At 36.6% G+C, this 12,759-nt stretch overlaps 1 protein-coding gene across 2 annotated transcripts in view; it reads left to right on the forward strand.

Moving 5' to 3' along the window:
* The window catches only part of raly (RALY heterogeneous nuclear ribonucleoprotein), a 110,081-nt gene that overhangs the window by 80,324 nt on the left and 16,998 nt on the right, over positions 1-12,759 (forward strand). For both annotated transcript variants that reach the window (XM_065279634.2, XM_065279635.1), the window contains 2 exons: positions 668-947; positions 10,276-10,348. In XM_065279634.2, the coding sequence (XP_065135706.1) occupies positions 692-947; positions 10,276-10,348 (329 nt within the window). In that variant the 5' untranslated portion in view covers positions 668-691. The remainder of the gene's footprint in view (positions 1-667; positions 948-10,275; positions 10,349-12,759) is intronic.

The following is a 12,759-nucleotide window of genomic DNA, read 5'->3' on the forward strand; positions in this document are numbered from 1 at the left end:
GTCTGTTATATTTCGGATTATTTTTTGGTAATTAAAGGGTCTGTGTGATATTGTATGAATTGTGCGATGAAGAGCCATTAAGCTCAAAACATCATCTGTGCTGTAAACATATTTATTTTTGGAGCTGCGGTGCACCGACCTTTCTTTATTTTGTGCTGTTGATTTTTATGTGGTTGTAGCACCCACCTTGAGCCTTGTGCCAGTTAGATTTGCACATTTGAGTGATTTTTATTTCCCATATGTCTAAACTTAGACTTTATTTAGGAGGAAAATATTTTTTATCATTGGTGTTCAGGAGAAACAGTTGACTTATTAAAGATATTATATGTGAGACTTCTCTTTCCTATAGGCCATCATTAACACTTAATGACACCTAATCCATACAGTCATCTACTGTTGTTTATTGGTTAATAAAAAATACTGCCCTCTATGGTTTGTTCATTTCAGCATCTAAAACAGATGATATTTTTGTATTACCGCAAGGCAATTTATGCAAATAAAGAAAAATGGAAAAGTGATATCAACAAGATGACTTTTGCCTGAATGTCTTTTAAACACCAGCAAAACAATGTTATCAATAAACCAACGTTGTTTTATCGTAGAAATAGAATCTAATCTTGTAGATATCGATGTAATTTTACAATACCATGTCTGTTTTTTCTCACAGATTGCTGTCTACATCTGATTCAACATGTCCCTAAAAGTTCAGACGAGCAACATCACCAACAAAAACGACCCGAAATCCATCAACTCACGCGTGTTTATTGGAAACCTGAACACTGCCGTGGTGAAAAAGAGCGACGTAGAGACCATCTTCTCCAAATACGGCCGCGTCCTCGGCTGCTCGGTTCACAAAGGTTACGCCTTCGTCCAGTACGCCAATGAGAGACACGCTCGTGGTGCAGTCATCGGAGAAAACGGACGCGTGCTGGCTGGACAAACCCTCGGTGAGTTGGACATTAAATACATTTTTTTGTGTTTCGTTTATGTGTTACCTTAATAACAACTCTCAGAAATGTAAAAAGACATATGTGCTTTAAGAGCTCTCCATGGTGCATTTGGTTAGCATGGACTATGATTGCTGTCAAGGCCGAGACCTAACATAATGATGTAGTTGAGATTTATGTCTGTTGATGGTTATAGATGGGTTTTCTCTGTCCATCACTGTAGAAGGCCAACGGGAGGTCAATATAAAGCAATACAAGTAAATCAAAGGTGTAAGTTATAGCCAATGAGGCCAAGCACACACTCTGTCAGATTAGTCGAACATAAAATTTATATTGTACACATTCATATGAAAGCCCCACCATGTCAAACAGGTACATTTTCCCAGATCGTACGGTTTGGACAATTAACATTGTACCCATGCATACGAAATCGACAGCACGTATAACAGGTAAATTTTTCCAGATCGTACATTTTTGTACGATTTACATTGTACGCATTCATACAAAACCGTCACCACGTAAAACAGGTACATTTTCCCAGATCGTAAGTTTTTGTACAATTTACATTGTACACATTCCTACAAAATCGTCACCACATAAAACTGGTACATTTTCCAAATTGTACATTTTTCTACGATTTACATTGTACATATTCTTTCGAACTCGCCACTATATAAAACAGGTAAATATTTCCAGATTGTACATTTTTGTATGATTTACATTGTACACATTCATACAAACTTGCCACTACGTAAAACAGGTACATTTTTCCAGATCGTACGTTTTTGTACGTTTTACATTGTACACATATATACGAAATCACCATCACGTAAAACAGGTATATTTTCCCAGATCGTACGGTTTTGTACAATTTACATTGTACGCATTCATACGAAATGGACAACACGTAAAAAAGGTAAAATTTTTGCAGATCGTACATTTTTGTACGATTTACATTGTACGCATTTTTGTATGAAATCGACACCACGTAAAACTGGTACATTTTCCCAGTGTGTACATTTTTGTACAATTTACATTGTACATATTAATACAAAACCGTCACCACGTAAAACAGGTAAATTTTCCCAGATCGTACATTTTTTTACAATTTACATTGTACACATTCATACGAAACCGTCACCACGTAAAACAGGTAAATTTTCCCAGATCGTACATTTTTTTACAATTTACATTGTACACATTCATACGAAACCGTCACCACGTAAAACAGGTACATTTTCCCAGATCGTAAGTTTTTGTACAATTTACATTGTACACATTCCTACAAAATCGTCACCACATAAAACTGGTACATTTTCCAAATTGTACATTTTTCTACGATTTACATTGTACACATTCATACGAACTCGCCACTATATAAAACAGGTAAATATTTCCAGATCGTACATTTTTGTATGATTTACATTGTACACATTCATACAAACTTGCCACTACGTAAAACAGGTACATTTTTCCAGATCGTACGTTTTTGTACGTTTTACATTGTACACATATATACGAAATCACCATCACGTAAAACAGGTATATTTTCCCAGATCGTACGGTTTTGTACAATTTACATTGTACGCATTCATACGAAATGGACAACACGTAAAAAAGGTAAAATTTTTGCAGATCGTACATTTTTGTACGATTTACATTGTACGCATTTTTGTATGAAATCGACACCACGTAAAACTGGTACATTTTCCCAGTGTGTACATTTTTGTACAATTTACATTGTACATATTAATACAAAACCGTCACCACGTAAAACAGGTAAATTTTCCCAGATCGTACATTTTTTTACAATTTACATTGTACACATTCATACGAAACCGTCACCACGTAAAACAGGTAAATTTTCCCAGATCGTACATTTTTTTACAATTTACATTGTACACATTCATACGAAATCGTCACCACGTAAAACAGGTACATTTTCCCAGATCGTAAGTTTTTGTATGATTTACATTGTATACATTCATATGAAATCACCACCATGTAAAACAGGTACATTTTCCAAATTGTAAATTTTTCTACGATTTACATTGTACACATTCATACGAACTCGCCACTACGTAAAACAGGTACATTTTGCCAGATTGACATTTTTGTACGATTTACATTGTACACATTCATACAAAATCGTCACCACATAAAACTGGTACATTTTCCAAATTGTACAATTTTGTATGATTTACATTGTACGCATTCATACAAAACCATCACCACGTAAAACAGGTACATTTTTCCAGATCGTAAGTTTTTGTACGATTTACATTGTACACATTCCTACGAAATCGCCACCATGTAAAACTGGTACATTTTTTCAGACTGTACGTTTTTGTATGATTTACATTTTATTAATTCATACAATATCACCATTGCGTAATATAGTTTATGTTTTTGTGTTAGATCAGTCTCTGCTTCAGTGTAGGTCAATTTCCCTCAATGAATCCTAAGTTTGTCTCAACAGTTCTATTAATCTCAACCCTGACAAGATAGAGAATGTATTCATCATGCACTGTGCCAGACGTATAATATCTATTTGTAAAGTAGTTTGTGAAACAATAAATGGAATGGTTTCAAAATGATTACATAACCCAAACACATTCCATTTAACTTTGATATTGCATACCGTGCATTACTTAGCATTTATAATCCAATTTTGTGTAAAATTGTCTTACGCACGCCTGTGCTGACCTTCAAATTGTTACTGTAAAACAGCGAGGGGTCATATCATCTCCTGAATAATTTTGTTAACTAGTTAGTGTTAAATATTTTCTCATCATAGCAGCAAGTTATGATGTCTGATATACAAGGTGACCTCTAGACACTGATTGGTCTCACAGCTGTTCTGGTATCCGAGCAACCAACCGCTTATGCTCCGCCCCCTTCAGATAAATGAGGGAAAGGACAGGTGCGTCCACGGCAGGTGTTCTCGTCTTGCTGAGGAGATCACACGGTTATTTATTTCCACACTTTCACCTTTTTTGTCTGCAGGGTTTCCGCGGGGTTGTAAAAAGTAGTAAAAGGTAGTAAATTAAATTATGCCAAATTAAGGCCAGTAAAAAGTAGTAAGCGTCATCTGACGAGGTAGTAAATTTTCGATTGCCTTTTATAATGTTATGATGCCTGGAAATTAGTTCAAATCACCTGCATATCTGGGAAAATAATCAAAGATCTTTCGTCTCTGGGATGTGATCAAAGCCTGAAGTGGAGCCAAATCACGTTCCTCTCTCCGCTGTAAGCGTTCTGTAATCACTACGGACCGGATCCACTCCGGGTTTTCTGACTGTATCACGTTAAGCTGAGGTAAAACTTTTTCAGCTAGCATGGTCAAACTTATAATGCAGAAAGGCTCCGATGTTTTGAAGATCGATAAAGGTGTAAAAGACGATTGACTTGGCTTAGCGAAATAATGAAGATTGGCAAGCCTTTCAGTTCGTGGGATAAGAAAACCAAACAGGTAATTGCGTGTCTTTGCACAGTATGACTAACGTAAGGGGTCCGGTATTTTAGGGGTAAATGATTTCTCACGTTACTGATCATCCGCGGCACGCTTTTACATGCTATGCTGATATAGCCAGTGTCTGGTACAACGGGTTTGTTTAACTCATGGGTAAACTTCATGTGGCGCCACAACAACCAAGAGGCAGATGACATCCAAATCCTGTGAGAGCGATTGACGAGGAATCCAGTGTTGCCAGATCTCGCGAGACAAATAAGCAACCAGGCCTGTGAAAACAAGCCCAAAACAAGCGACTTTTCTATCCCCCCCCCCCGTCCGTCCGTCCGTAAGCCTCAAAAAACACAATGCTGTTAGATTATTTTGGTTACAGCTGTGAGTGATAAGCACGCGACACGGCAGAATGTTGCTATGGTTATTTCTGTGTCAATCATCACATTTTCGGGAGTGAGTCTTGTTCCGTTCAGACATGAAACGATCATTTAGGGGATTCACTCCCGCATTTAAATGCGGTTGTCATTCCCGAAAGTTTGCAGTGTGTACGAGACCATTGAGGAGAACGGGACTGCATTTTTTATGTTTCTATGTGCTATCATGTTGTACGAGGTCCGCATGGTGTGCACGTAGTTCACACTTAACTGATACTCTGCACAGTGCTTTGAGTCGTCCCACACGACAGGTTGTATCCATTCTTTTAATCCTTTCTCTTTCTCCCAGTCTTTTCCCACTTTGTCCCAGGCATTTGTTCCTCCAAAAAATTCTCCTACAGTTCAGTCATTCAACACCAGTCTCAACTCGCGCGGATTAATTTAAAGTTTACATCACTCACTGACTACGTTTTCCTAACCAGAAAAAAAACAGATTGCCCTGCTCTGCCTCTGATTGGCTAGTACTCGTTGCCATCTGGGTCAGAGCCAATTATAAACAGGTGTGGGTGGGAAAAAACTGCCGTCTCCTGTGTGTATGGGGAAAGGGGAGAGACGGAGAGAACAGGCTAGACAAACTCCTACGTTTAAATAACATATAGAAAATATCTGATTGACAACTTATTATGGAGCTGGGATCAAGCCCAAAAAAGCAACTACACTTTAGAAACAAGCCCAAAATAACGCGACCCGCGACTACCAATATTTGTAAGCGACTTTACAGAAAAGCAAGCCCAAAGTCGCTTATAATAAGCGGACTTGGCAACACTGGAGGAATCATAAGAGGAGACTGCTTCCGAAATGCTCTCGCGGGACTTTGATGTCATCCACCTGTCGGTTCTTGCAGTTGCATTTGTGTGTGGTCACAAAAACGTAATATTTGTACATATATTTAAGCACAGCAGTTTAAAAACAGGTGATTTTAAGCCATTCAAACACAAACAACAGTGCGTCCGCAGTTTCTGTGTCAGAAGAGCATGCAAGCCGCGCATTCGATTCTCATTGAGCATGTGTTGTAAGTATTTTTGCCGCTTTATTGACCTTAAATAACACATATGCCTCAAAAATCCCGTCTTTGCAAATATCCTCATATAAACACGACCATTTAGGTCTTAAGAGAAAGTAAACAGCAGAAACATTGCGCATAAACTAGCAGATCAGCGCTGCCTCTATTGTAACATAATAATTTGTTGATAAATGTACAGTCATTCAATTAACAACATTCACTATGGTTACAGACAGGGGCGGACTGGCCATCTGGCAAACCGGGCAGTTTCCCGGTGGGCCGACGTACTTTTTGGGCCGTTACATCTCATAATTTGTCTGAGCAGCCCAGTTAACGTCTTTTTTTCTAGACAGACCGGCCCACTGACATTTAAGCAGCAGCCCATTGGTTGTTTGTTTTTTTAAACGACATTAAGCTGGCCCAATGACTGACCAGCACAGTCATCATCCTTTCTTTTCCTAGATAGACCGGCCCACTCACATTTAAGCAGCAGCCCATTGGTTTTTTTTTTTTTGAATGACATTAAGCTGGCCCAATCACCGCTTTGGTCTCTGTGCAAGCGAGCGTGCATCGTCGGTCAGTTCACGTGTCAAAATAGAGAGAGAGAAAAAACGCAATGGAGGCGCACAAAAACTGCGCGACAAAAAGAAGCAGGCTCTTCAGGCAGACGCTGCAAAATGTGTTAAAAAACACAAATATTTTCTGCGGCAGCAGGACCTTCAACTCGCGTCGCTGGTGATGATGATGACGATGATGGTGGCGGTGGTGGCACTGGCAGCACCAGCACGCAAAGTCTCAGTGAGGAGAGGGAGAGAGACGAGGGAGAAGTGAGTGTAGTGACTGCGGTAAGCAGAACTGCTTTCAAAACACAAGTTTAGATGGGTACCCCTTGATAAAACTGAATCAAAAACACAAAATATGGTGATAAAGCTGCAATAAAATAATTGCACTCTTTGCTCTGTGACTACGAGAGTGTATCTGATTAGTAGATTTTTCGTTGATTGTCTGTTTCAAAACGTATAATTCAAGCAAAATCAAACAATCCAGGAGATCTGCTTACAGAAAAAGATATATATTTATTGTATAACAACACACTTGACAGATAATGTTAAAAATCTCTATTACTGTAATAATCACACAAGTTTTCTTCAGTGAATGTAGTGCATACTTTCCTGTAAGTACTGCAAGTAATAATCAGTTTTCAATATTAATGTATAACGTAAGCAGCACTTGTATTTTGTAATAAGTCAGCAATCCAATGGCACATTTTGCCAATTGCATGAAGCTTGTTTTAGGATTCATAAGGGTGGATTATACAGTTTTATTGCATTAATAAATAACACGTTCTAGCAGTGTTTGTTGTGTCAACTCTCACTCTTTTCTTCCTGCTATTAAATGGGTTTAGTGCTTTTATGGAATTGGAGTTGCTATTGCTATACATATTTAAAGGCGTGCAAAGATGGGTGGTATTTGTAATTATACACTGCAAAAAATTATTTTCAAAAAAAAAATTCTTAGTATTCTTGTTTTCAGTAAAAATATCTAAACATTCTTAAAATAAATCGGTTTTTCTTGACTAGCAAAATGACCCAAGAAAATAAGTCTAGTTTTTAGACCAAACATTTTAAATTTAAGTGATTTTGTGCATAAAACAAGCAAAAACAAATCTGCCAATGGGGTAAGCACATTTTTCTTGCATTTAGTGTTTAATGCACAAAATCAATTAAATTTGATATTTTTGGTCTAAAAACTAGACTTATTTTCTTGGGTCGTTTTGTTCATCAAGAAAAAGCATCTTAATTTTAGAATTTTTAGATATTTTTACTGAAAACAAGACAAAAATACTAAGAAACATTTTTCTTGAAAATCAATTTTTGCAGTGTATGTAGTGTGGGCCAGTTTGGGCCAAAATGCCAGGGCCGAATTTTTGTCCCAGTCCAGCCCTGGTTACAGACATCCTGTGCGAATTCTACACGAGTTTGACTCGAGTTACTCGTTCAGGGTTTATATTCATACATAACGTTACTGTATTAGAGCTGTGACTGTTAACTGTTGTGTGAACAGAACAGACCCTGGATTATTTGTTTATGTTTACTGAATAATATGATATTAAAAAGTTGTATTTGTTCACATTACTAAATGCATTATATAACAAACAAACAATGAAAAATATATTGCAAGTATATAAGCATTAATTAATTCTTGTTTATGTCATTACAGTAATTGACGGTGGTTCATGGTGCATTCACTAATGTTAACAGTTTCAACTTTGATTAAAAAATTATTAGTAAATGCTAAAATAAATACATTTACAATTAATAAATAATTAATAAAACAATCATTAAAGGTGGTGATATTCATGTTTTCTTTTTATATAGTGAGTTATTTAGCTGTTTCGCCTTAATCTGAAATGCCCTGCAAACTACAGCTACCTATATATGCCACATGAGACTTCAATGTGGAATTTATGGCAAAAAAAATCTCCCCTTAAAATGCTATTGGTCTCGCCTACATAAAGTGTTAGGTAAAGGAATATGACTTGGCCTGAAAAATATTTCAGTCAGAAGAATTTTTTCACTTTAATTCTTTTTTTGTATGTTATATATGTCAAAATCTGTGTAAATAATAGAAAAGTCGCTGATTAACACTTGCAATTCAGTGTCGTGATGGTTTTAAAAAATATTCTGAAGGTAGTAAAAAAGGTAGTAAAAAGTAGTAAATTTAACTTAAGGATTTCTGTATAAACCCTGGTCTGGGTGTGTAGCTGCGTCCAAATCCCACCATGTTGGCCTTGACCCGTGCGTACTTTGACCCCACAAAAGCCACAAAATAATGTACCCAGGTGTACCATTCAGGCGTAAGAAACTTTCTTGGTATCACTTACATTTGAAAAGAGCCACCTGTCTCACAATACTTCTCGGTCAAAGTAAATATTTCAGCTTTTCAAATCTGACATCATCTCAGCTCCTATGGCCTCATGCGATAGCAAAGCATCCACTGGTTTCACACTTTTGAGATTACTCAGATGTAGTTGGTCATCTGGATATTGATTGCTAACTAATGTTTACATCATCACCAACATTATTTAACACGTCTTTGTTGTTTTATATTAAACATTTAATCTAAATTGTTTTAAAAATTGGTTTACACAGTAGGGTAGTACACATAAAGTATGCAAAAGATGTCCCTATATGCAAAATCACACTGGATCACAATTCTTGGCCTCAGTTCATTTAGCTCTGCATCTCCTCCCGTGTCAATCTTTGTTTTACGTCTCATCTTCTCTCTTTTGCCCTCCAGCATTCTCCAGCCACTTGATGACATGCATTTTTTTTCTCCCGTGGTCAGATTAGCTGTAGTTTCATGCTTCATGGAGCTTTTGGCTCCCCCTTGACAGCCCCAGAGACCTGTCAATCACCCAGCACCACTCGTTCCCTACTGGCCCATCAGTGCTGTCAATCAAAGAAATCACTGCAGCTGTGACAGATCTCTCTCGAACCCTGACGCTGTCCACCCTGTCTCACGCTCTTGAACCTAAAGCCGGCATCTGTGCTAAAAATATAAGATTTGGTGACAGTGCCGTGTCTTCACAGCTATCAATTATTCTCTTTCTGCATCTCCTTCTGTCATTGCTGTTATAACCTCAAGGCGAGAGGGTAATCCGGGCGAGAGGGTGTGCTGTTGAGTGGGGGGCGAGTGCCCTCTGGTGGCTGTATGTTTACATTTACGCATGTACGGCAGACTTTTATCCAAATCCACTTGCAAAATTGAAACAATTTTAAAAAATAAAGGTGATGCCATAGAAGAAAGTGTTTGATTCCCTAAAAAGGCTTTTGGTCAAATCAAGAACCAAATAGAAAAAAGAATGGAAAAAGAGAACAATTGAGAGAGATAAAGAATCTGAATTGAAAGGCCTTTGTAATTTCTAGCCTTTAATTTTGACGGATCAATATAGTCTTGCTTTAAAACTGCAAATTACAGGTTGCATTACTCACAAAAAGAAAATCATTTCAGTCTCACAAAACTTCTCAAATGTTAGTTTGTGTGTTTATCGTACTGTTAAAATTTAATGTCTTGGTGTATTGATACTAATATGATCATTTATTTCATACTTACTTTAATGCAATTGGCTTTTTAAATATAATATACCTTTAATGCACTTGCCTACAGAAACTGAAGTGTTTGTGATGTCTTGGCACAGCAGTAATTACATTTATGACAAAACAGCCTCAAGTGTCTCAATAACTTGCAATTATGGAATAGCAGCAGATGTCAGGTTGAAAAGCCGTTGCCATTTGTTATTATTTAAAAACAGGCTCATATAATATAACTACTCTATGCACTCTCGTAGTCAATGTTTTTTAAAGACTATAAGTAAGTAAAGTGAAATAAAATGTAATGCATGTTTTATTCTTATATCCACAGATATTAACATGGCAGGTGAACCCAAACCTAACAGGCCGAAAGGACTGAAGAGAAGTGCAGCAACATTATACAGGTTATTACAAAAAAATAATACCTCTATTATTTAAAAGTGGTACTTTAAAGATAGTTATCTTTGCCTAAATGGTGCATTTTAGGACCTTTTTTAAGGGTACAATCCCAGCGACAGCTTTTTTACCTTTATTTCTGCACTGCAAAAAAAAAAAAAAAAAACATATATATATATATATATATATATATATATATATACATATATATATATATATATATATATATATATATATACATATATATATATATATATATATATACATATATATATATATATATATATATATATATACATATATATATATATATATATACATATATATATACATATATATATACATATATATATATACATATATATATACATATATATACATATATATATATATGTGACCAGTCACGGAAAGTAGGGACACAAGTCGGATCTGGGCATTTTGAGTTATTCACAGATTCTGAAAGTGCAGTTTCTAAGCTTTCCAACGATGTGTAACACATGGAAATCTGATAAGATTTGGAGAAGTTGTGGCCATTTGAATATAGGAACTCAGAAATACTCAAACCGAGAAAATCGAGATGAAAGGGACTCTTCTTTTCAGCTGGGGGAGACAATAGGGCTCATTTACATCTCATTTAGCTAAGCCATGCCCCCTGTAAAACCCTTTTTGAGATGTTCTAGCATCATATGTAGTATTTTATGACCAAATGACAACCCGCAAAAATAAACATGACTCTTTTACCTTTGTGGGGATCACAAGTCGAATCCAGTCTGTTTCAGGTTATCCAATGACCATTATTTGTCCACAAATGCGTATTATCCGTGAAATATAGATTGTTTACATCAGATTTCGCATGAATGTCTGGTAATACAATATAATATATAATCTGAAGACTATTTAAATCGTAACATGTAAGGGTATATGAGTTTACACTCCGTTAAACACATTAACCCGCCTTCAAAGTTTGTATTTAAAATAGGGAAGTAGTATAATAGATCATCCAAACAGCGCCGTCGAAAACGTGACATCCTTTAGAGAGGTTACCAATGGCTCGCTCGTTCCTCCATCAGCCAATGACTTCATGGAAAATATTGATAGACAAAACATGTAGCCAATTATATGAAGAATACAACTATATCTGTGTAACTTCTGTGTGTTTGGACTCATGCTGCGCTGCAAGAACTGACATACAGATGACGTCAAAGTACCGCGAGAGCGAGTCGAAATTAAACTACTCCGTAAGATTTCTTGAAGTGCTCTCGCGGTACTTTGACGTCATCCGACTGCGGCGCCGCATAAAGTGAGTGACGCGGCTGACGTACGATGCGGCTGACTGTTATTTGTTCCGCCCCAGCTTCTTTTATTTTTCTTTTGTTTTGTGCGCCCGAGCTTTACAGTCTGGGGAGACGCACGCTATAAGTTTGAAAAAAAAAAAAAAAAAAACTTAGCAAACATGTCTGAGGAACAGGGCAGCGCGTCACTACAGTCACGTGACTTCACGCTCGAGCCGGAAGAGAAGACAATGCTGAATAAAGTCGTAATTCTGCTATTTTTGGACCAAACTGTATTTCGATGCATCAACACAATCTTACTGACCCACTGTTGTCACATGGACTACTTTGATGATGTTTTTTCTGGACATGGAAACCATACATAGATTTTCAATGAAGGGGAAAGCTCTCGGACTAAATCTAACGATAAAACATCTTAAACTGTGTTCCGAAGATGAACGGAGGTCTTCCGAGTTTAGAACGACATAAGGGTGAGTCATTAATTACATTATTTTCATTTTTGGGCGAACTATCCTTATTTAGTAGTCACGCTGTTCCCTTTGGGGGCGGAGGCGAAAACAAAAGCTTATACAGTATGTAAATATACACACAGACAATGACGCCCCCCGCTGCACGCTAGAATCTCCGGAAAAACAAGCCTATTTTAACCGCAAAATGTACGCTTTTAAATATACAAAAACTGCTATCTCAAACATGGAGAGGCTTCTTCGTGATCTCAACTAACAGATTCTGCAATAAAACGAAAATCACAAATTTCGAAAAAAAAACGTTGTTTCTCATTTTCTCGAAACTTGTGCTGCCGACTTGAGTCCCTGGTTTCCGTGACGGGTCACATATATATACATATATACATATATATATATATATATATATATATATATATTTTTTTTTTTTTAAGCTAAAAAAATAATCTGCCAGTGGGGTAAGAAAAAATTTCTTGCATTTTTCTTGAATGCAGTGTTTAAGAAAAAACAAAAATTCTTCTCCCATTGGCAGATTTTTTTTTTTTTTTTTTTTTTTTTTGCTTGTTTTAAACACAAATTCACTAAAATGTTATGTTTTTCTCTAAAAACTAGACTTATTTTCTAGTTCCTAAGGGGGGATGTTTTGCATTACATATTTAAACA

Source organism: Paramisgurnus dabryanus, chromosome 7 (genome assembly GCF_030506205.2).
Source record: "Paramisgurnus dabryanus chromosome 7, PD_genome_1.1, whole genome shotgun sequence".
NCBI lineage: Eukaryota > Metazoa > Chordata > Actinopteri > Cypriniformes > Cobitidae > Paramisgurnus > Paramisgurnus dabryanus.